We start from the raw sequence: 26887 nt of genomic DNA on the forward strand, positions 1-26887 counted from the left end.
GAATTTCTTTGTGCCCATTAATAGTATAATCCTTAAAAGGACCGTTATCTGTTTCCTGTAAAAGTAATACTTACTTTATTCTAATCTTTTAAGGTATTATTGAAAATGATGCCCTCTTCTTCTAATACAAGCATGGGCCCATTTTCTAATTTCTGCATGAATAACTCTAACCGAAAATGTTTGTTTAAAAGTTACAACAGCTTCTTCAATACACTGTATTAATTGCTCTCTTGTCTGTATTTCTTGAGGATAAACCATCTCTTTCATCCTATAATCAATCCATATCGCAAGATACTCAAGAAAATATGTTTTATTTTTTCAACTTTGACACTTTGTATTTTTTGTTATTGTTGGTTTTGCCAGTGGATTTTAATGAAACACAGTTGAAGAGTAAATGAAAAATGTAATAAATGAATAGTAAAATAAAAGGTAAAAAAAAAAGGAAGAGACAACGACCGAAATCTCGAGAGGCACGAGGGTGACTAACTTTTCTTAATCGACGATTACCATCCTATCAAAGCATAAATTGACTGTTTACATTATAGACTCTCGGTATATCGTTTGCTGTCTTCATAAACTAAAAGAATGAACGACTATTGAAATAGCATTTGGAATATTATTTATTTCAACAGTTATTATCGGCTTTGGTATTAAGGTAAGTTGGGTTAAATTTAGTCCTTACCTCATGCTCTATCACTCCCTTAAATGAATGTATAGAGTTACCAAACACTCTGTAGATGTTTCCGTATTAATAGAAAAAAGTTATATTATTGTTTTTCGAACAATTTTTATTTTTCCGAACATTTAGTTATTAGAGCTTATATAAACAGGGTATAAAAACCATAAAACGTCGCTGAGAAAAGTGCGTCAATCTCAAAAGAGGTTATATTGAGAAAAAATAAAATATTTTCAATACTTTTTCTTTAAGTGTTAAGTTGGGTACTTCTGAGACTATCCACATATACATATTTGTTTTAGCCGTTTTAAAATGATTTGCATTTTCAAACTGTGAATGTGAAATAATATTTTATGTATGATTTGATTATAGAGGGCTGCCCATACCAACCTATTGCTTCCCATACATTATAGGTACTATCACAATCTTTTAGTATGGTTACTTTAAGGTGACAATACATATTTATCCATTTGAACGAAAAAAAACTTGATACTAGCCCCTCAAATGAGGGGTAACATTTCGGTTGGAGTGGAAAAATTATGTAAAATAGAAAATAAGAGAACCCGTAATATTTCATTTTTTCAGCAAACCGTAGACTCTCCTAATGTAGAGTATATTACAGTTAAACATTCCATCCTGTATAAGGAGTAACCTATATGGTATTCCCAAATACAGTATTTTACTTAGATGTATTAAAAAGCACTATCTTTCGAATCCAAAAAAAAACATTATAAGTAACAGAAAATTCATAATGTGGTGCTACAATGTGATTTTTCGATCTAAATAATAATGAGGTAGTAACCTAGCATTTAATAACTGCAAAACAGACGTCACCATTTCAACGCCTCACAATTCATCGTGCACTTCGTCGTGCACTTCAAATGATAAAGGTTTCACAATTTTACCGTAAAATAAGACGCTTTTGAATGATTCACCTTGAATCTGATGTATTAGTGCATATACATAAGGCCTATCCACGAAAAATGTGTTCGGTGTGTTAATGGACCTCCGAGTACGAATCGCAGCTACAAAAAACAAAAAAGTTAATTCATAAATACACATAATTATAAAAAATATTCTGCAAATATAATGTTAAGAATACTTACATTCATAAGTTTAGTATTTGCACAGCCCACTAAAATGTTTATAGTCCACGACACACTATTGTACTTGATTGATTCTACAGTCTTAAATGACATGTTGCACTATTGCTAATTTCAAAATGGTCAAAGGTACAGAGTCTCAAGAAAGAGTTTCCAATGTTTTAGCTCTTTAATATGCTAATTTCAGGGTTGCCAAAATGTTTTTGAGTTTGGAGATATTAACGAAAATTGAAAATTGTCCGTAATTTGTAGTACTTTATAAGTCTGATGAGAAAATGCTTAAAATATAAAATTGCATATTTATTCCATAAAGCAAGAAGAATGCGTCATTTTTTCTTAATAAGACTGAACCCCTGAGATATCAGCATCTCATTTCTTTTAATGCGGACTTCGTTTTACGTTGTCTAACTTGGTATCCCTTACCGCTTGAAACACAAAATTAAAATTACATTGTGTTTGTAGCACACTGTAGAATAATGTAGAAAATACAGGATATTTTTTATTTATTGGTATTTTTTTGCAAAGAAAACAGCCAAATAACTCTTATTTCTGTGCAAGTACATAGATACAGAAATTTTCACATTTACGTGATAGTATTGTATCGCACAGTACTGACCAGTTGAATCTAGCTCAAAATATTTTTATAAGCTAAAACTGTCCAAAATCTAAACTTTTCAGAAATGTAAAGTATTGTGTGGATAGAAGCAATATTTATTGTCAATTTTGTCGAATTCTAATTCCCTATACCTGATTAAAATATGTTTTACATGAAGGAAGTAAGCATCTACAAAGACATCAATATTTTTAAAAAGTTTATAGTCCGAGTAGGCATGTTATTAATTACTGTTAAAAATGAAATACCTGCGTCGAAAATGTTCTAGAAATATGTAGCAATAACAAATGTTACCCCTTGTTACTTCTGCGTAGAGGGGTCTTTAAAAACGACTCGATGAAAGTTTTCTAAACCTGCAAAAATATTTTACACTCTTTTGTATACGCAGATAAAACAGAACCTTTAGGTCTTCCTCAATAATCGCTCTGCATCCATAAAGCCTAGCCGTTATCTCATAATAAACTACTAACAAGGAAATGCTAACGTGTTCCACTCAGGGATTCGATCCATACTTTGCAGATATGTAAAGGAGTATATACATATATACAGGATGATTCACGTAACTGTTTCATTAGAAACTTTTGTACTTGTAACTAATCTAAATTTTTCATATTTGGGAGTTAAACTAATATAGATAGACTCTACTTTTTAAAAATATTTTGAAGGTCATATCACTTCCAGTTATACCGGAAGTCAAGGTCAACTTCCTTATTTCAAATGGAACACCCAGTATATTTTTGCATTTTTGGAATCTAGGGATTAAGCTGATTAAATTCTTATTAGGTACTCCTACACCTAAACCTAACCGTTTCAAAGATATTTTGGTTTAAAAGAAAAATCTGTCTAAAACACCATTTCTATAAAATTTAAAATTCTCAGCTATTATTGAAGCTGGCTTTACGAAAATTTGCTGACATGTTAACTAGATATGGTAGATTAGGTTAATGTGAAAAGTTTTTATAAATATCATACAGGGTGTCCAAAAAATATGTCATATTTAAAGAACTTTGATAGCAAAAAAGTCGCTTATTTCAAATGGAACACCCCATATATTTTTATATGTTTGGAATCTAAATTTAATTCTGAATCGATTACTATTAAGCATCCCTATACCTAAAATGAACGCTTTTGCTATAATTTGCGATTTTTTAATATTGTACACTAATAATTCCAAGTATCATAGTTGGCTTTGAAAAGAACATGGCTGCTTCCGGTAAAATGCGTTAATGTAATTGTCAATTTAATAAGTTCGCTCAGCAGTTTAGAATCATGAACTTTAATAATACTTATTCAAATAATGATATTTTAAATTTATTCTTTATTCATGGAGAGTGTAACAAAGTTTTGGAGAGAACTTGCCGTACATTCAACGAAAGATATCCGCATCTTCCGAAAATCACAAAGAACAAATTTAGGATATTGGAATCAAATTTTTTAAGACATGGAAAAGTCGAAACTAAAAAGAAAAAAAAAATTAAAAAGCTTTTGAAGACCTTCGCCCCATTACAATTAATAAAGTGACACAACATGAAGTTAAAAAAATAATTTTGAAATGTTTAGAAGTTAATGGAGGTCATATTGAACATTTATTTTAATTTAATTTTCTTTGTTTTGATTTATTATTTTTTTATTTATTGTGGGTCTAGAATAAGACTTTTTAGTTTCGACTTTTCCATGTCTTAAAAAATTTGATTCCAATATCCTAAATTTGTTCTTTGTGATTTTCGGAAGATGCGGATATCTTTCGTTAAATGTACGGCAAGTTCTCTCCAAAACTTTGTTACACTCTCCATGAATAAAGAATAAATTTAAAATATCATTATTTGAATAAGTATTATTAAAGTTCATGATTCGAAACTGCTGAGCGAACTTATTAAATTGACAATTACATTAACGCATTTTACCGGAAGCAGCCATGTTCTTTTCAAAGCCAACTATGATACTTGGAATTATTAGTGTACAATATTAAAAAATCGCAAATTATAGCAAAAGCGTTCATTTTAGGTATAGGGATGCTTAATAGTAATTGATTCAGAATTAAATTTAGATTCCAAACATATAAAAATATATGGGGTGTTCAATTTGAATTAAGCGACTTTTTTGCTATCAAAGTTCTTTAAATATGACATATTTTTTTGGACACCCTGTATGATATTTATAAAAGCTTTTCACATTAACCTAATCTACCATATCTAGATAACATGTCAGCAAATTTTCGTAAAGCCAGCTTCAATAATAGCTGAGAATTTTAAATTTTATAGAAATGGTGTTTTAGACAGATTTTTCTTTTAAACCAAAATATCTTTGAAACGGTTAGGTTTAGGTGTAGGAGTACCTAATAAGAATTTAATCAGCTTAATCCCTAGATTCCAAAAATGCAAAAATATACTGGGTGTTCCATTTGAAATAAGGAAGTTGACCTTGACTTCCGGTATAACCGGAAGTGATATGACCTTCAAAATATTTTTAAAAAGTAGAGTCTATCTATATTAGTTTAACTCCCAAATATGAAAAATTTAGATTAGTTACAAGTACAAAAGTTTCTAATGAAACAGTTACGTGAATCACCCTGTATAGTACATCCCTGGAATATTAACCGCTAACTCTCAAAAAATAAGGAAAAAATTATTTATACCTAATTCAAATTTATAAAATGATATGATTTTTAGACATTTCAACTTTTATATGTTTTGTGGAATTTATTAAACATTTTATTTTTATTAAACAACCAAAAAATATAAAGATAATGTACAATTCTTAATTGTTATAAACTTCAGGATGATAATTATCATAAAAACATACAAAACATAAAATAACTCAACACCTACTACAACATATAAACAAATCATTTTTACATACACATGGAGTTTTCAATTCTTCAATTGGAAAACATTAATCATTAACATTAGAAAATATCTGTCGTTCTTCACAGAACTTTGAAGCAAACCAAGCATATTGTATCATGTTGACGAACATTTTGCTTTAAATATTCTTTGAAATAAGTGAATATACGAAAAAAAATCAGAAATTCATTAAAAAAATCGACTAACACAAGGTTCGAACCCATACCTGCACTATTCACAACCATTGATATTTACCACTAAACTACACTTACTAGTATAAAAGTATTGAACTTACATGGAATATGAGGCAACATCGAGATTTCAAACGCGTTTTTCTCCTTATTCTTTGAGAGTTAGCGGTTAATATTACAGGAATATATTATATATATACTCCTTTACCGCATCCGCAAAGTATGGACCGTACCTCTGAGTGGAACACCTTAGGATCTCCTTGTAAGTGTTACAATTGAATTCTTCAAATGCACTGGTATTACTTCACGAACGATCTTGCCGTTAATGTACACCAACAGTTTCATATGAGTAATTTTGGGATTTTTGCCAACAACAAAATATTTGTAGGCATTATAACGTAGGCGCTATAAACAGCTTGAATAATTTCTTTAGATCTACAATTTAGGTATACTTTATGGTATAATGTTAGTGTAGGTGTGTATCCATTAGTAAAGCAACAAGATGGTACAGCTAATAGGAAAATAGATACTCCAATCTTTAAGCAAGCATAAACATAAGCTACACAAAACAATAAGCTAAGCTGTGGCACTCAGGCATTCTACTGACATTGAAAGCAATGCACTTTAAGATATTCAAACATACCAAATTACAAATTGATATCTACTATTCTTGATTTATGTATCAGCTAACTGGACATATGTAGTTTGATATAAAATTGTTCTTTAAAAGCTGATATGGATTGAATAAATCAACACTAAAAATTAGCCTAATCTGTATGTACCTATCATGTATCATATTCATGATATGTCTAGACTTGCTGGAAATTATTCTATAAAACCATGTTTTTTTTAACACCTATTTATAACGGTTCTAGGACAATAATCAACTGAATTGTCAATAACCAAGACAAAATATTAAACAAGTTATTCATACAATTTTCAAGATTTTAACTAATTAAATAAAACTGGCTAGTTGTGTATTGCTTATATGTACATATATCTTAAAGTGCATATTTGCTAAATACATTAAAAAGCAAAATTGAAACTATTTGAAACTTACCGGTGGCCGCAGCAGCTTCAGTACCTTCCTCGTTAACCTCAATAAACGCTTTCTGGATAACCTCGCTGACAAATAATTGTTCCGGACTTTCGAGCATTCCAGAAAAGTTGGCTTTATTGGTGAAAATTTCCCCAAGGCCAATCTAAAAACATTAGGATTTTAATTTTAAACAGTTTATATGTTTAGTTTCAATAGATTTAGTGAAAAATTAGTAATAACTAAAATTCATTTCCCAATTTTTCTCTTAATATTTTAAAATTCTTTCCAAAAAATTAGTGACATACCATTTTTTCCTTTAAAAATATTCAATGATATGTTGGTAAGTGAACTACTGGTTGAACTGGAAATAGGTTTTTAATTGGGGAATATGTGTACACATTAGTTACCAACACTAGCAAATTTTCATTTAAATTTAAAGCAGTTTCATATAAATTAATAAATATTTTTCTACGTATATCTAGATGGATAATAACTTGGTTTCAAGACTTATAGCTTTCAATTAATCATTTATTATTATAAATTTAAGTAAATAAAAAACAGAAAATTACATAGCTAACTTACCTTTTCCAGAGGTTTCTTCAAGTCGATAGTAGTTTCAATTTTAAACTTGGGCAGTTTCACTACAACTTCAGGCTTAAACATGTTCTCTGTAATTTTGGTCAAATCTGTCTCAGCGAGCTTCTTTTCAAGATTGGCAATTCCATTCCTTTTGTTTGGCAAAATCACTAGCAAACTAACGTCAGAATTTGAGTATGGCAATTCCAAAACCTTTGCATCTAAAGTTTCATCCTCTTTATAAAAGTACTTTCCCTTGGCATTCATCATTTGCACCTCGATTGTATCATTGTCATTTAAATAAAATTTTTCTTTTTGGGTTAATTCTTTATTAAATTTTGATGCCCAGGTTCCCTTAAAGTAGATTGCATTTACTAGTACTAATCGAGTAGCACTGTTTAGAAGGTCAGGAGTTATTAAATCTTTAATTTTCTCTTGAGTTTTGTCTTCGACCCACTGATTAATGGTTTTTGCACTAGCTTCAGATTGACTAAAGTTGAGGGACTGAACTTCAGAGAAAAAATTTTTCTCAGTAACTTCTTTAAAGGTTGGATTTAATGCACATCCTTCCATGATATAAACCTTATTGGCCATAAGTAATTGAACATCTGACACATTATTTAGATGTTTCATCACATCCTGGTAACCAACAGCAGCTTCAAGATGATCTGACACTCCCAATGTCTTGCCAAAAGCAGCACGCGTCGTTCCGTCAGCACCTTGGTAAGCCATTGATAAAACTGCATGAGCACTTATCGGTGAGAAAAACACATTTCCTGGCTTTTGGGCCAGCACATTATATAACTGTTTAGTAAAATGGCCATTGCCTTGAATGACGCTTTGTAGTTCTTGCTTTCCTGCCATTACTTGTGAACACATCGTTAGGAGCGCTGTAAAAATGATCCCTACAAAAAAAAACATACTAAATTAAAATATAAAATACAAACTGAGAAAAGTTCAAAATGAATAAATCCTAGGATCCAATGCTTAATAATCCTTTCAATGATCTTAGAAAGGGTAAACAAAAATGATATAGGTTTAAAGTTAGAGCCACTCATATCGCCAGCCTTAAAAAGTGAAATCATATTAGCAACCTAAGAGTATGAGGAAACTGACTACTACAAAATAAAACATTGATAACTTGTAACAAAATTTAAATAATTTCCAGCGATAGCTGCTAATAAATAAGTTTTCTTAGTGTTAACTATAGTAATTCTAATTTCTGGAAGATTATTAAAATAGGCTGGTTATCCCATTACTAGAAATGAACGATTTCCAGAGATTGCAAGTCCAGTTGTAAGTAGTATTGTTACATTAACTTTACAGTATTGAATATAAATAATATTTCTATTAGCATTAAACATTTTTAAATGACAAATTTAGCTCAAAATTAGTTTATTATCATGCTACATATGTATCCACATATTACATACTAAACATCAATTTTTTAAAGTCAACTTTTTATTGTGGTTGAGACATTTCACAGCAATCAAATGAGATAGACTATACAAAATCTAAATTATTAAATTAGGACTATTATAGCAATCAGAAATCTACCACACTAAAAAGTTTAATTCGCATTTCATTAGTTTCCACTAGAAAGTCGATCTAAATTGTTAGACTTTCAGTTCAACTATTCAGTTCTCTCTGGATTCCACCAAACGCGAAAACAGAAGGCAGGATGTTCTATGAATTTCATATTGATTACACATGAAAAGTAATTACATGGGTTAATACATACATATGTACATACATATTTTGGTTAAAAAACAAGTATTGTTACCTTACCAGAATCCCAAATACTCTGTTGAAATTTGGAAACTGAAAACGTTTTTCTGCTAAACTTCATAAACGCTATTTTTAGATTATATAAATCAAAATATTAAATACAAAATAAGATTCAATTCCAAGAAACGCCCTAAACTATGGTAAACCCTTTCCTTATCGATTTGTTTATAGTTGACATGGACCCACAAGGGAGATTTAATTATGGTTCAAAGTTCACTAATCATTCGATTTAAAAAGCTTAACTCATCAAATTTTCTCTCAATAATGTCCTGCTATGAAACGAGAGCAAAGTTAAAAGTTTGTCGTTGAACGGCCCACCAGTAAAAAGAGTAAATAATAAAAAAACATAACCTAAAACCATTCAACAATGTAGAGATGTTGGAGGAGCATCGATACTTGTGATCGTATCGGTGCTCAGCATCGAAATGTTTTTATTTATGAAAATCTCAACAAAATATTCAATTTCCTATTTTTACTCCCCGGTAGCAGTGAGTAAGGTGATTGCATGAAACTTTACAACAAGAAATAAGAGTACAAAAAAGTAGTTTCACTTTACATAAAACTTATCGCTGACTAAATTACCATTATGAACCTTTTGAAATTGCGGTAATCTGAACTAACCTGGGTACCCTGTCTAGTTTCTATTCTGAGTTAACATTGTTATAATCTATATTCATCATATGATTATATTTTGAAAGTCAACATCACAGGAAATCTCGATACAAACGTTCATTATGTGATAAACCATTTAACCTTTCCTTGATAGTTTAATTTTGGACATGATTAATTTGTATTAAATTTGTGATATCCGTAAATCAAAATACTTATTGAAGGAGGAATCCTTTTAAAAGCTTATTGCACCTGTCTATTTACTGGAACTGTTTAAATGTTTAATTTTGGAGATAATTAATTTCTATTAAATTTATGATATCCGTAAATCAAAATATGTACTTATTTGAAGATACATTTTTAGAAGCTTACTGTTCTCCAGCTATTTAATTGAAATTATTTTAATATCAGGTATATTTGGGGATCACGGACATATGGATATGTACATATGTAAGTGGAATGTATTCTTTCCAAATATCATAATATTTCTATTAAAAATAATGTGTTTGTTGTATTAATCATATGTAAGTGACCTCAAACTATCATAATACCCATGAAAAATTTAATTAAATCTTAAAATTTTATTATTTTCTTTAAGTGAATCAAACGATTTTCTAAAAACTATAATGTCACCCAAAATTAAGAAAAGTTTACTTTTTAAGGAACTCATTAGGCTCACTCATAGAATGTAGTCAAATTTTCTGTAATTTTTGAAATATTTATTTGAGAAAATACGAAAAATAACAAAATCATCAATCCTCTTTCTTTCGTAAACTATTTAAGATTATTATTTTCATGATTAGAAAATAATTATTTCCACGTAAGGTTCACAATTCGAAAGTACAGCGTGTCATTTCGCTAGCCGAAATTACTGACCTCGCCTGCGGCTCAGTCAAAAACTTTCATCTTGTTTGTAACGTGCTTCTTATCATTCTAGTAACATAATATAATATTATGAATGGTCTAAAATCTCCCAGTTCAGATATCGAGTTTTAAAAAATCAATCAATTTGAGTAATTTCGCGAATAACCCAAAAAGGTGTTTGAGACTTTAAAAGGCTGCACAAAAGAGCTTTGTATCTCTACCAAAGTAACTGAAATTCAAACGAATAATTAAAAAATGTAAGTGAAATCATTGGTGTATCCATAAAACTTGAATATGTTTTATTTCCTTAACGAAGCATTTTTTAAAAACAGCATAATAATATTATTTTTCATTGTAGCATACTTGCACAGAAGATCATCAATGTTATTGCAGTCTATAGTTTTGTTAATTACTGACAATATGGCAAATGAATAATGTCGGAGAGATAATATTTATGATTCAAAAATTATTAGTACGTATTTTCAATTATCGTAAATTTTGATAGCATACTTACACAATTGCTCTTGCATACTCCTTATTTAATAAGTATATTCGTAAAAGGCACTTAACCAAGATCGTGTAACAGCACAATCTCCGAACTAATATAAAACTAACACTGTACTGAGAATAATTGAGTCCTGACGATTCAAATTGAGTTGTTTAAAGAAATTATTACAAGAATTACTAGCGATAACACGTTGTAACGTTCTGCTTATTCCATGTCGTAATTTCTTAGTGTTATCTGCAATACTATACTGCTGTTTACAAATACAGTTCACTTCTATTAAAAATAATATTGTTTTATTGATCACTTATGCGAAATATATAGCATAGTAGTAATCCTCCATACAAAGTTCTAGGTACTAAGTGTTTACTACCTCTTTGCACAATAACATACAGGGTATTCTGTGAAAAATGCACCAAAAAGGAATTTTTTAATCTAGATGTTAAAATAATAAGATTTAACCCAACTCGCCTTATGAAAATGTTATTCCTTTATACAGGGGGTTAAAGGTAATTTTTGTTTTTGAATATCTTTAAATAAATCGAGTAGTCGATATATGAAGATATTTTGTCCAAATTTTGTATCTATGTTTGTTTTAAGACCGGTAAAAGGAATAATTCATGAGATTTTAATTTCAAAAAAGAGGGCGCTAGTTGCAGCCTAGAGGGTGCCTATTTATGCCTCCATTTTTTTCCAATGCAATAATTGTGATTTAAAAGTATTATCGATAGATCTATTATTTCTAAAGATAAAAGGTATACCTCACTTATTTCATTAATCCAAGTCATTTTCGAATTATGGCGAATTTAAATGTCCGTAATGGGTCTAAGTAAGTGCATGATATTAGCAATAGATAATTAGATAGTAAAAACAATTTATTGATAACAGTTATTAATTTACCGAAACAGTATTTTTAATTTTAGCAAGTGTACAAAATGTCCACCATTTACTTCGATGCACTTTCATACTCTTTTTATTAAGTGTTGTCTTATTCTAAATAAATATCCTTCATTATTTTTAATCACTGTGACGGCATCCTGGATGCGTTGAAATAATTGGTTACGCGTATTTACCTCTGTATCATCAATTAAGGATTTCATGTATCCCCATATCCATTGGGTTGAGATCTGAGCAACGAGCTGACCAAGGTATGTCACTTCCTCGTCTAAACCATCCATTATAAAATTGTCTATTCAAAAAATTACAAAGTACAATGGGGTAATGTGGAGAAGCGCCGTCATCCATAAAGATGATATTTTGTCTTAAATTATATAAAAGGTGTTTCAAAACATGTGTCGGAAAATGAAGAGTGTGATTCTTTAGTTCATTTCAAGAAAAAAAGTTCTTATTAATATGGGTCCATAAACACACCGTTTTCGAGATACGGGGTATCAAAAAACTGTTTTTTTTTCAGTTTTCTGACAATATCTCAGATATCGTTTGAGATGCAGAAGTCACATTTTGTAAACCTATTATCGTTAATATTATTATACTTACGTTTTGAGCGCTACTTCAATTTTTCCCCATATGCCAGAGGCAGAGATTTTAGGGTTACGTGAGATTTTTTGCCCCTAATTTTTATGCTATTGGGAAAATTAGCATTTTGAGGCACGTTTTATACCGCCAATGTGTTCTACACAAAAAAGGTACTCATGATCAAAAGCTTTAATGCGAACCATTGTCGAGAAAAATTACATTTTGTGATAAAAAAATATGTAAAAAATTAGTAATATGATCAAGAAATTATTTATACAAAACTAAGAGATTAAACAAGAATCATAACAATTGCTGAAAATGATCTCCTACGTTAATACAGGTCTCTAACCTATGTCTTAGTGACTTCTGTATCTCAAACGATTCCTGAAATATCGTCAAAAAACTGAAAAAAACTGCTTTTTTAACACCCTGTATTTCGAAAACGGTGCGTTTTTGGACCCATGTTAATAGGAAGTTTTTTCTTAAAATGAGCCAATGAATCAAACCCATAATTTTCCGACACATGTTTGAAACTCCCTGTATACAGCCATAGCCAAAAATATTAAGCACTCTCGAAATGTGTTTAAAACGCTTTGTAAACTGAATTAAAAGTAATATTAATTGTTTTAGAGATAAATATATTACAACAAAATGACTTAAAGTTAATATGTAGGTATTTCGTGGGTTCACCTTTTGCGGCTATGATTGCTCGAATTCTTTTAGGAATACACTCTACTAATTTTTTGCATACATCAGCAGTTATTTTGTTCCAATCTTCCTCTAAATAAATCTTCAGATTTTCTTTTAAAGTTATTTGATGTTTCCGAATCCTCTTCTTCAAAATAGTCCATAAATGTTCAATAGGGTTTAGGTCTGGGGCTTGTGCAGGCCATTTTAACAATTCTATTCCATTTTTTTCAAACCATTGCGATGGTCTTGATTTGTGATATGGAATGTTGTTGAAATTTTACTCCGTTTAAGTTAATATCACCGAACAAAATTGAGAAGGACAAATGTAGTGACGATTCTAACACATTTACGTATTTTTCACTATCCATTCGTCGTCCTTTACAAACCATGTTTTTCTCTACATTATTGGCTACCATACATCTTCAGACCACAATACTGCTACCGCCATGTTTCACAGTCGGTACTACATACTCAGGAAGGTACTCCCCGCCTCTTCTACGCCTCACAAATGTGACACCGCTTGTTCCATAGACTTTTAGAAATTTAGAAGTAAATTTTAAAATGGGAGTTTTTATTAAAATAGCTTAAATCTAAATTGTTTTAGTTATATGCTTAGAATTTAATTTACTAAATAATAAAATTTACTAAATAATAAAATTTACTAAATTAATTTACTAAATAAAAAAAAAAAAATTACTAAAAAAATAAAACATCATCAATTAATCTTTACCTCAAAATTAGATTCATCAATCCACACAAAATTAGCCCAATCCTCTTTCGTAATTTTATTGTGTTCCAAAGCCTATTTTAATCGAACGTTTTTGTTAGCTTTGTATAACTGTGGCTTCTTTTTGGCCTTACAATCTTTCTATCCGACTTCTAGAAGTCTTCTTATCGTTCGTGCAGAAAGCTAAGAAGGCGTTTGTTTGTCTTCTATTTGTCAAGGAAGAACGTATTAACAATCGGTTCTCTTTGCTCGATGTCAGGCGTTTCCGACCCGATCTTCTCAAATTCTCATTTGTGCTAATTAATTTGAAACGATGTATTGTGTTTTGCACGGCGCACCTCGAACATTTTATTAATTTTGCAATTTCTACTTGATTGTGACCTTGTTCATATAAAAATATAAGTTTTGACGGATTTTCACTACTAAGGTCTCTTGTTTTCGGCATATTTCTGTCAAGGTACTCTTCATTAGACTACTCGAATAAACACCATTCTTTTATTTATTAAGAGCTAGGTGTGAATGAAATACGGAAATGGTTTCTGGAAAAAATATTATCAAATTTAATTCTATATTTATGACGGATTATAAAAAAATAATTTTAAAAGGTTTCATCTGTACAATACATGTTTATGCTACAAATAATCAATAATTACTATGAATGATCCCAGGAAAAGCATATTTGCTTGAATATAAAATAATGGAGGCTCCTAATAATTTTGGCTCAGGCTGTAATATTAATCATAAGAATTATATACAGGGTATTTAAGATAAGGAGGGCCACTATGAAGATCTTCGAAACGGTAAGAAATATAGATTTGGTTAAACAGGAGAAAAGTTGCGTAATCAGGGGCCTAAAAAAATGGCGTTTAGAAATCGCTGAAATATGTTTTGATTTTTGAGATATTTGGGAAAAATTGGATTTTCCGATTTTACATATTATTTTTTTCTGGCGGTAATATTCTACCTAGTTCAAAACTGAAGGTTCTTCTCTACAGCAACTTTTAATGCGCTTTAACATGGCATTATCAGCTTTTTAATCCGACGTTTCGTCATAGCGGAACCATCATTAACTTCATTTTTTTTTTAATGCGGCCCGAATGTTCTGATATCAAATTCTGAAAGACCTTTTTATTCTGAATTCAACAATGTATGACATTTTGCAGTTTAATTGCGTTTTAGTCTTTTTTTTTTGCCCTAAACAAAAAAAAATATTGCACACCTGTACATAGTTTTTTAATTTTAAAAAATAAATAATTAGCTATATTAATTAACAGTTTATGTCATTAGGTATATTATAATTATTTCCTATTATTTGTTTTATAGTAGATATTTCCCATTTAGTTTTTTTTTGGGGTACCTTATAAAATTATATCTTTTAGCAACGAAGAATATGCTGATATTGTTCACTGTTATAGAAGAGCTGATGGAAATGGCAATGCTGCTAAGTGTTTGTATCAAGACAAATTTTCTAATCGTTGAATTTCTGTTACAAAAGTATTCAGCAGGACCTTTCGTCACCTTAGAGAAACTGATTGAGTACACAATCCTTTTGACCATTTGACTAATCGTAATGAGCCTGAAGAGGAAGAAGATATTCTTCTTGTTTTTGAGGAGGAGCCTACAACTAGTATTAAAAAAGTAGCTACAGTTCAGAACACCTCCGCTTGGAAAGTTTGATCGGTATTGGAAACCTGAAAGAAAAGCGTTTTCCATTACACTGCGGTACAGGGTCTGAAACCTGGAGATCTAGATCGACGAATAACTTTTTTCGTTTTTTGTTAAACTCAGATCTAGAAGACACAACGTTTTTGAAATATATTCTTTGGACGGACTAGTTTAAATTTACGAGAGAAGGAATTGTAAACTTTCATAATTTACATTATTGGGCTGATGATGTTAATATATGAAGAGGAGTTATTGGTGGCCATTTCGTAGGAGTACATATCCTACCAGAAAACTTAAACGGGGACAACTATTTAGCTTTTTTACAAAATGATCTACCCGTCTACCCATCCCTGAATGTACGACGAAATATGATCTTTCAACAAGATGGGTGTCCTGCTTATTACTATCTAAGATTAACTCAGTACTTAAATGAAACATTTGCTGGTTGATGGATTGGCAGGAATGGTCCCATTTTATGGCCTCCTAGATCTCCCGATTTAACACCCCTCGATTTCTTTGTGTGGGGACATATGAAAGAACTAGTGTATCAAGTGGAAATTCAGAATCGAGGTAATCTTATTACTAGAATTCTTCAAGTGAGTGAAACACTTAAAAATGAAATGCGAATTGGTATCACAACTCATATTAGAATTAGAGCTCGCAAATGCATTCAAAACAACGGTTTACAATTTTTACATAAATATTAATAGTTTGTAGATTCGTTGGCAATTATTATGTTTTGATTGATTTTTATTCTTCTTAATACAGCGTTTGATTTAAAGATACTCAATTATTATTTTATTCTGGTGGGTTTACAGCAATAGGAGTTTCAACATTATTCTACATTTTATCTAATAGATTAAGATGAGCTTTATTATTTCTAGCAGATAAATTACTTAACAAAGAAGTTTTATAATAGTTTGAATTATTAGAGCGCAAACCATTTTTATTTCTTATTTCGACTTTCTAATCAAGTTATTTTGATCCTAACGTGATGTTCATGTACAATAAGCTAATTATTTCATGTAGCTCACAATAATTTGAGATAAATTGTTATGGGATGTTTTACTATTAATCTTCTTAAAGAAAAAATGTTCATATTTAATAATGTTGACTGTTTCAATTTATTTCAATGCACCGAAAATACACCAATTATACAGAACAATTGAAAAACAAAAAATCGTAAATATCTCAAGACCGATAACACTTTGTGTATAACTAAGTTTGATTAAATCAATTCAGACTGATCTATTTTACAATCTTGTTCAGTTTTTTCCACCGACTACCAAACAGCCTGTATATATGTATACATACATATACATATGTATATGTATGTTAGAGTAATTAAATATTTTACCAATAGAATTATCGATTCGATCGCATCGAAGTCGATCGCATTTTCTTTTTCTGATTTAATACACTGGGTCGACGGCCCAGTGTAACCTGATATTAATGATGTTAACCTAAACAAGGAGCTTGATTCAAGGGAAAAGAAGGAAGAGCAGTTAAAAAGATGATTTTGTTCGAGCCTCTTGGCTCCAGATGAGTTTTTTCAGTTTTGTTCTCTTTTTGTTGGAAAGTGAAAATAAAGAGTGCTGTCTGCGGAATAGAGTGTCTCATTTTTAATCCGCTTAATAACATATATAGCATTTTCAAAGGCAAGTTGGGTTAAATCTTATTATTTTACTGTTTAGATTATAAGATTCTTTTTCGGTGCATTATTAATGGAACACCCTGTATAAGTAACAAATTGTACTTCTGTCTAGTACATACCTACACATGAAAGTTTGTATTGATTTTTATATACTTTTTTGCCGTTATGCAAAATACAAATTCTGTCAAACAACGTTTTTGCTTTTTTGAATACTGAAAAGTCAACAGAGTTCTGAAAATGTCAAGTCGAATACAAAAAATCATCGCCACCAGTAATTTCGAAGTTCGTCGAGTAGAACCCTTTTCGTTGTACAGGGTGTGCAAATAACGGAGGACGTCGGCTGTATCTGGGAAACTACTCATTATCGGATCAGGAGAAAAAAAGTACTATAGCTAAATAGGCCATGAGAAATCGCTGGAAAATATTTTCAAGTTCCTAACCATACCGTTAGGGGGCGTTTTTACATGACAAATCAATAAAAGACGATTTTTAGTAAAATTTATCTGGAAAATGTATATTTTAAAAATTAAATATCAATTTTTGAGATAATATGTCACAACTATACAACCATAACCTTCAAGACAAAGACCACATAGACAAATCGGCATACATTTTACAATACGCGGATGACACGGCGCTCACCGTACATGACAAAACCACCAAGAAGGCTGTAGAAAGACTCCAAACACTTACTAACCAAACAATGGGGTGGTTTTACAAGTGGAGGCTGACGCCAAATGCTGGCAAAAACCAGCTTCTACTATCAAACCACCGAATTAAACCCAATTCCCCAGCAATAATAGCGGACGGACAAGCAACGGAACCAAAAAACGACGTAAAATACTTAGGAATGATACTTGACTCCAAGCTGAAGTTCACTAAACATGTAAAGACCATGAGAACAGAAACAATCAGAAGGGCAAAACATTTCTGATCACTAACATACAAAGACAAAGGGATCAGTACAAAGACTGCAACAAAAATATACCAATCCATATGCAGACCACTCCTGGACTACGGACATATCCTAAGAGCAAACGCACCAGAAAAGACCATAAAACACATACAAACAACGGAACAAATCGCCCTACGAACCATCACAAAAATAAGAAACCCTAGAAACCCACTATACAACCCATCTAACCAACTATTGTACGAACGCGCACACATGATAAGAATAACGGAACGACTACAGCACATCCAGACAAAATGGAAAAACAATCCTCACAATCTAGCACTACTGATCCCACTGTGCCTAACAAGACAAACTAGACAGTCGCGCTTCCATTCTCCCACAAACACCCTCCTAGAACACCTCCAAACATAAATCCTATCCTAATATCTTACTCCCTTACTCCCTGCACTGCTCCCGCTTATACCACACATAGTTTAGGGAAAATTGTAAATGATTAGATTCTAAAATGAAATGTACACACTCAAGGGCAGAAAGACCAAAAGGTCGATAGCCTATTTCGTATGAAATAAAGATTTTGTATATATATTAGGTGTACAACTTTGCTTCCGCCGTTTTTTTTCCGAATTTCGCGATTTTATTGTAAAAAACTAATTATACCTTTAGGATCCAAAGTATTGTCCATCGCTGGCCACTACTTTCTCCCATCTTTCGGGCAGCATACGAATCCCGTGTTGAAAAAATTGGACATCTTTTGAAGCGATCCACGATTCTATCCAATTTCTTACTTCTTCATAAGACCGGAAGTGTTGGTCAGCTAGCCCATGTGCCATGGATCGAAACAAGTGATAATCAGAAGGAGCTAGGTCAGGAGAATATGGCGGGTGGGGTAGGACTTCCCATTTCAATGTTTCCAAGTATTTCTTGACCACTTGCGCAACATGGGGTCGAGCATTATCGTGCTGCAAAATCACTTTATCATGTCTCTCGTTGTATTGCAGCCGTTTCTTTTTCAATGCTCGGCTCAAACGCATTAATTGGGTTCGATAAAGAGCACCTGTGATTGTTTCAGTTGGTTGTAACAGCTCATAATATATTACGCCGAGTTGATCCCACCAAATACAGAGCATGATTTTGGAACCATGAATAGACGGTTTGGCCGTCGACGTGGAAGCATGGCCGGGATATCCCCAAGTCTTTTTGCGTTTGGGATTATCGTAATGAACCCATTTCTCGTCCCCAGTCACAATACGATGCAGAAATCCCTTCCGTCTTTGCCTTGCAAGCAACTGTTCACAAGCGAACAGACGCCTGTCAATATCTCTTGGTTTCAACTCGTACGGCACCCAATATCCTTGCTTCTGAATCATTCCCATGTCTTTGAGGCGTTTTGAGATTGTTTGTTGAGTCACTCCCAATGATTGTGCCAATTCTTGTTGACTTTGACACGAGTCTTCGTCAAGTAATGCTTCCAAGTTCGCATCTTGGAAAACCTTCTTTCTTCCACCGCTATGTTGGTCTTCGACGTGAAAATCACCGTTCTTGAAGCGCTGAAACCACTCACGACATGTCCTTTCACTAATAGTGGCTTCCCCATAAGTATCTGAGAGCATTCGATGAGCCTCAGCAGCAGATTTCTTCATATTGAAGCAGAAAAGTAAAACCTCCCGCAAATGACGAGAATTTGGCTCGCATTTGGCATTTTCAATTGCGAATAACTTTATGATGAAGACACAAATAGACTAATATTTTTATGAGGTTATGTTAACAGGTGCCCAAGGCTCCTGCATGCCCACATGGGGTTATTTATTTCGATCATTACTTACCGCTACATACATCTATTCAAAAACGGCGGAAGCAAAGTTGTACACCTAATATATATGTCACAACTTTTGTAGGAAGAGTTTTTAAAAATTTTTTGAAACTGAAGGGTGAGGGAAGCTTCTAGGTCAGCTCAAAAACTTCAGTTTTATCGACATTAGTTAAACATAAAACTACATTGTAATACCTCGTTGGAAAGGTCTTTTTGCAAGCTATGACGTGACAATTATCTCACTTCATGTTAATGTGACACAAATGCCGTTAGGGGGCGCAATTTGAAAAATATGGTAATTTTTCAAGTTATTTCAGAAAACTTAAATGGAAGGGTATATGTTTTGTTGTACCAATCGAAAGAGCGTTAAATTCTGCTTAATATAGTCAAAACCCGATGCAAATATCTTTATAAATTATTGCAGTTTGAAAAAAGGGTTTTCTTACGCATGAAACAAACCAGCTTCGCTTATGAATCAAATAGGCCATTATTTAAATACGGTTTAATTTAATCCTAATAACTTCAAAAAATAACTAACATTAAAAGAAGAACATTAATATTAAAAAATAATTAATTATTTTTAAGATGCTGAAATTGTTTCCCATTATTTTCAATACACAATTGAAGTCGCTCCTTTGTAGAAAAAATTGCAGTTTGAATTTCTCGTAAGGTGATTGATGTTACGGCATTGAGGATTCTATTTCTCATGTCTTCTTTTGTAGTTGGTCTTCTTTGAAAAACTAAGTCCTTTAACCTACCCCATAAATAAAAGTCCAAACACGTAAGATCTGGCGACCTCGCCGGCCATGGAAATAAACTTCCCCTGCCTATCCACTTCCCGAGAAATGTAACATCCAGAAATTCTCTCACATTAAGAGCAAAATGCGCTGGGCAACCATCGTGCTGAAAATATATTTCCCGTCGTGTTTGAAGATCAATTTCTTCCAATAGCACTGGTAACTCATTATGCAAAAATTGCAAATAACCAGTGCCATTTAATGTTTCTTCGAAAAAATAGGGTCCGATAATCATTCCATTAACTATCCCACACCATACATTAATGCTCCAATGTCCTTGATTATGCACTTCTTGCATCCAGTGTGGATTAGTTGGCGACCAATAGTGCATATTGTGCAGAGCATATTGTGCAGATTCACACCACCATTACTTCTAAATATTGCTTCATCTGTCCACAAAATCTTTAAAAGAAAATTTTGATTCTCTTGGGTCATTTTAATTAACCAATGACAAAAATCCAAGCGTCTGTCAAAATCTTCTTCTGAAAGAGTTTGATGTAAAACTACATGATATGGATGTAATCTAAAAGAAATTATAATTTAAAAATACCTTGTAACTATGGCAAAATAAAAAAATTAAGACAAACCTGTGATCTTTTAGAATATTATATACTGATCCAGTAGAAATCCCCATGTCTCGGGATATGGTCCTAATGCTAATATGGTTATTAAGTTCTGTGCATGCTAGCACATTTATTATGTTTTTCTCATTGCGACCTTTTCCTTGACGTCGGTGCTTTAGGGATTTGACACCATGATATCGCAAACGAAAAGCTAAATTCTTAAATGCCTTAGATTTATAACTTCTTCTTTCTGGATATTTTAACGCATATATCCTTGCCACTACTGTTGAATTTTGTAAATATTCAAAATAAACTGTAAGCATATCAAAAGCTTCCTTGTTCGAAACTGGCATTTTTTTATCACGATCAAAAACGTTTACCAAAATCAATGTCGATATAATAATCTTATGGATAAAAATGGTGTTTATTGAAATGCCTATTCATTTGTTTTAAATTTCTGACGTAGCGATCATAGATACACTCGCGGCCTACTTGATTCACAAGTGAAGCTGTTTTGTTTCATGCATAAGAAAACCCTTTTTTCAAACTGCAATAATTTATAAAGATATTTGCATCGGGTTTTGACTATATTAAGCAGAATTTAACGCTCTTTCGAATGGTGCAACAAAAGATATACCCTTCCATTTAAGTTTTCTGAAATAACTTGAAAAATTACCATATTTTTCAAATTGCGCCCCCTAACGGCATTTGTGTCACATTAACATGAAGTGAGATAATTGTCACGTCATAGCTTGCAAAAAGACCTTTCCAACGAGGTATTACAATGTAGTTTTATGTTTAACTAATGTCGATAAAACTGAAGTTTTTGAGCTGACTTAGAAGCTTCCCTCACCCTTCAGTTTCAAAAAATTTTTTAAAACTCTTCCTACAAAAGTTGTGACATATTATCTCAAAAATTGATATTTAATTTTTAAAATATACATTTTCAAGATAAATTTTACTAAAAATCGTCTTTTATTGATTTGTCATGTAAAAAACGCCCTCTAACGGTATGGTTAGGAACTTGAAAATATTTTTCAGCGATTTCTCATGGTCTATTTAGCTATAGTACTTTTTTCTCCTGATCCGATAATGAGTAGTTTCCCAGATACAGCCGACGTCCTCCGTTATTTGTACACCCTATACATACATATGTATGTACAGACTGGACCAACTAAATGGAATAAATTCAGTATCTGCATATTTTGACATACGCGAAAAAAATACCGACAAACTTCAACTTAATATTCTGAAATTACATCCTGTAGCGTAAAAAATTCATTCTTAAATTGAATCCCTTTGCGTGACAATTGCAGTCCCCAAATTTTTAAATTGGAAGTATGAATTTGTAATACCGCATTTGAAAGGTCTTTTCATTCTCTATTCAAAATTGCTATGGTTTTAAGTTTAATTTGAAATAATAATAAAAAAATCAATTAATGTAATTGATGAAATTGTCTTCAATAAACTAAAAACTTATTAACTAATACCACTTTATTATTGATAATGTAATGAAATAACAAAACAAACCAATCTCAATGTACTACAACTTAACTTTTTCAAATTGGTAAATAGGGGAGCAAGGATTGCTCATATTACTCTATTAAGAGTTTTTCTCATGGGGTATATGAAGAGTGTGATGTATACAAAACTAAACTACGCAATCTAGCCGACTTAACAATAAGAATAATGCTTGCGATTAGATCGGTTACAGCTCAGATGTTGATTAATGTTAAAAGACATTTTTATTTACGGTTAAGATACTGCCAAGAAGGTTCGACCATTTTGACCATATTATAGAAAATTAATATTAATTTGTTTTATTATTTTATTACATCATCAATAACAATGTGGTATTAGTAATCAAGTTTTAAATTTATTGTTGAGAATGTCGTTAATTACATTTTTTTTCTATTATACGTTGCAATAAAGTCTAAAATCATAGCAGTTTTAAACAGAGAATGAAAAGATCTTTTAATTGAGATATCACAAGCCCATATTTCCAATTCAAAAATTTGGGGATTGTAAATGAAGAGCAGATTTGAATAAGGGGCAGAAGAAATCGCAATTGTCGTTTCCTATTGAAGGGGCTAAGTACCATTATTATTATTATTTCGTTTTGTAAATAAATAACAATTTTTTTCCTTCATGATCCATTTTGCAGTGTTTATTCTCTTGAAAGTATTCTGTGTGTGCGATTGTGCCTGAGTAAAGAACAAAATAAACTTAATAAACAATGATACTACCATGAAACATAAATACGGAACTGGAATAAAGTTTAAGATCCAACAATCACTTAAAGTGTCCGGTAAAGAATATGTGTCTCGTAAAGGAAAGAGTGTTTCAGCAAAAATACTACCACAGCTCTAATTTTATGGCTAGAAAGTATTTTACTGATTTAAAATCTTTTATTCTAGATATGTAAATGTTATAATGATGGTTGCAAAAAGATCAAAGGTGAAGAAAAAAGGAACCTTTTTGATCATTTCTACTCTTTGGATCTAAACGCACAAGGACCATTTTATATGTCCCATATACATTTAGGACATGCGGTCACAGTTACTTACCAAACGATCGTCATTTCGCACAGATTGAAAGAAGAAAAAGACTTAAAAAATGCTTTGTATCTGAAGGCATCGAACAACTCATAAGAGAAACTAGATCAATACAGCCATATAAAGTTGTAAAAATAGATCTCAGAAACTTTTTAAATATACAAGAAGCCGCGGATTCTTTAATATCTACTGCTAAGCTTGCAATATGTCACAAATTCGAGTTACGAAAGATAACCCAGAATTCGTGTTTATTAAGAAAACACACAGTGATATAGACCGTTGGGAAAAAATAAAAGTTCTAAAGAAAAATATATCTGGAGGCCAAATAAAAAACGTCCAGATAGTTGGACAAGAATCTACACCACAGCTTAATGCAGTTAAAAAGCAAAATTTACGTGCTATGATTCCATATCTTCATTTACCAGAGCACCAGGAGTTCCACCAAAAACTTACAGCATAGTCGGTAGCACTTATCTTCCGCAAAAAAGCTATTGATACTTAGCCCGTTTCTATTTTTTTTTCATTTTCATTCATTTATATTAAAAACATTCTTAACATATCAATTTTTTTCTTACTATGTATATAATTTAAATTCCCAAATAAAGAGTTTTGTCAAATTATAATGGTTTTATTCATAAAATGGTCAAATTAATCATTTTTTGATTCTCCTGAACATTTTGCTTTTTGGCACTTAACCCCTTATTCAAGTCTACTTTTCAGTTGTTTCGCAAAGAGAGTTGAATTTAGGGATGAAATTTTTACGTTACAGGGTGCAATTTTAGAATCTAAAATTAACGTATTTCGATATTTTTTTTATCTATTTCAAAAAATGCAAGTAGATATGCAAAGGGATTTCTACTCGTACGATCAATAGCGTTATCGTTAGCGTGTCTGATTGTGCGATATCTCTTTATTGGTCGTATACAAGGGGGCACCTGTTGCTAATAGCGTTAGTGTGTTTCGGTGGTGCGATAAGTGTCTATTAGTTGGTTCTTATCAGTACGATCTCTATGAGAGAATTGTGGAGTAGAAGGGAACATAGGTTCGTTGGGTGAAGAAAGGTTTCTTGCATATACCTGCCTGAGCAGGCTGGCAATGTTAGCATTGCATTTCTTACTGTCAGCACCTTTAGTTAACAATAGTATATTTTATATACATTGATACAGTCGAGAATTATTTATATGTTTTGATAAGTCAAATAACACCTGGCTAGCTACATGAAATCGAATGACGCCCATAAATAGGGATATTCTATCTTTGTCTATTTCCATACCCAGAAATGCAACGCAATATAATATACGGCTCTTCTATCTAAACTTGACTCATGGAGATTCGAACTGGAGGAATTTGTCAATGATGGTGGTTCTAAAAAGTGAGGAGAATAGTTTAAAAAAATATAATGTCGCCGAATCTTCCATAAAAGCAAAAGAAGAACATAGAATTGAAAAATATTTGTTACTTTACTACAATGCTGTATTTGTATCGCTATTATTAGCTATACAAATTTTTAGACGAAAAAGGGGAACGAATAAAACTCCTTAAAAATGATTTTTTATTACATTTTAAATTAAGTTATTCTACCAACGTCTCTCTATCTCTTTTATCATATACGTTAAAAATTAATTATTTTGTATTATTATTACTACTTACTAATAATTATTACCAATTAGAATACAGTAATATTCGCTTATAACGAACTAATCTATGATATACGAACTTAAGTACAATTAAACGTATGTTATTTTTATCACTTATAACGAATACGCCGAACCTTTAATTTTTAAAAGAATAGAAAAAATTTGCGATTATAACGAACTTAACACAGGATTTTACCGAAGCACGTAAACAATTCACGGGGAATGTCCAAAATCATGTGAAGCAAATTGCTGACACAAACGACACAGTTATTTCATTATATTGGTTGAACTAAAAGAATTATACAATCATGAGTGATATCTTAAAAAAAAACAAAACGTAAAACTTTAACTTTAAATTGTAAATATGATATTATTAAATGGTTGCAGAAACATGCCAAACAGAGCAAAATTTGTTCGGAAATGGGATTAAGTAAATCAACAGTAAGAACAATACAATATGCAATATTCGTAGGTATTTTTTTTTTGTTATTTCAGTAATTTTCGAGCTTTGTAATAAATTAATTTGAGATATTAATATGAATTAAAATTTGAATATATAATTTTAAGCTGCAACAATTTGAAAAAATAAAGAAACAATCATAAAAACCTTCAAAAGAGGACAATATTCAAATGTAAAAAAAATCAAAAAGCCCAATAATTATGAAGTTGATGAAGGAGCATTAAAATGGTTTTCTCAACAAAGAAATAATAACGTAATTATTAACGGTGCTATATTACAATCAAAAGCTGAAGATTTTGTAAGTAAGTTGTCTGTTGAGGTTCCTTCGATAAACGAAAACCACGAAAACAACAATTTGGTTTACGAAAGTGGACTGTATTAAATTTCACTTATATAAATAATGGTAAAGTATTGGTCTAAGTATGAAGTGGGAGTTTGCTTAGTTGGGAAGATTACGAGTTACGTTTACGATCACATGTCTAGAGCGAGCACTGGTCAAAGAGAGCAAAATTACTGCGATCATCCCTTAAGTACTAAACCCGAGGAACTCCACCCAGGGGCGCACCAATACCAGACGCCATTGCGGGCAATGGTCGCGCCTAAGGTCATAAAATCGCCGCCATCTGGCAAATACCTATACAAGTCGCTTTCATTGAAGTATTGCGATCCGCCGAATTGCGGATCGCGGCAAAGGTCCAATTTAGAAAGCTTCCTTTGACTAGTAGCGTATTTCCCAGCCATAAAGAGCCCTTCGATATGGCCTGATGGGTACGATGGTCTGGCGCCCAGATGGAATCCTTCAAATACGTATCGATGCCCATGGGCGTAACTTAAGGGATGAAAATACAAAACAAATTAACTAAGCAAACTACGCCAAGAAGCAATAACCTAAAGTCCTTAACATTGTCCGAAAACCAGAAATCGAAAGGTTCAAAGGAAAGCATAATATTACGAGTGGAAGAATTGCTGGAAAATCAACTGCAGTTGATATGAACATTGCAGACGATTGGCTGAAAAACATATGGCCAATAATTAGGTCAAACTTTAAGGATGAGGACATCTTCAATGGAGATGAAACCGGTTTATTCTTCAAGCTTACGCCTGATACGATGCTAAAGTTCAAAGGGCAA

General features: G+C 31.8%; 2 protein-coding genes across 9 annotated transcripts in view; both read right to left on the bottom strand.

The window, feature by feature from the left end:
- LOC136409892 (antichymotrypsin-2-like) overlaps positions 1 to 26887 on the bottom strand; it is a 96712-nt gene that overhangs the window by 63783 nt on the left and 6042 nt on the right. For 3 of the 8 annotated variants that reach the window (XM_066391734.1, XM_066391736.1, XM_066391737.1), the window contains exons 1-3: positions 8830 to 8979; positions 7048 to 7946; positions 6487 to 6628 (exon numbers count right to left, since the gene is read on the bottom strand). In XM_066391734.1, coding sequence (XP_066247831.1) covers positions 6487 to 6628; positions 7048 to 7946; positions 8830 to 8890 — 1102 coding nt within the window. In that variant the 5' untranslated portion in view covers positions 8891 to 8979. Of the gene's footprint in view, positions 1 to 847; positions 1702 to 6486; positions 6629 to 7047; positions 7947 to 8829; positions 8982 to 10816; positions 10974 to 26887 lie in introns of those variants that run through there. The other 5 variants (XM_066391735.1, XM_066391733.1, XM_066391732.1 and 2 more) reach the window with 5 other exon arrangements.
- Positions 13396 to 14377, bottom strand: LOC136410092 (uncharacterized). The gene is made up of 4 exons (XM_066392060.1): positions 14354 to 14377; positions 13835 to 14172; positions 13704 to 13775; positions 13396 to 13492 (listed from the first exon to the last, which is right to left on the bottom strand). The coding sequence occupies exons 1-4, from the start codon at positions 14375 to 14377 to the stop codon at positions 13396 to 13398; spliced, it is 531 nt and encodes a 176-aa protein (XP_066248157.1).

Source organism: Euwallacea similis, chromosome 7 (genome assembly GCF_039881205.1).
Source record: "Euwallacea similis isolate ESF13 chromosome 7, ESF131.1, whole genome shotgun sequence".
Classification (NCBI taxonomy): Eukaryota; Metazoa; Arthropoda; class Insecta; order Coleoptera; family Curculionidae; genus Euwallacea; species Euwallacea similis.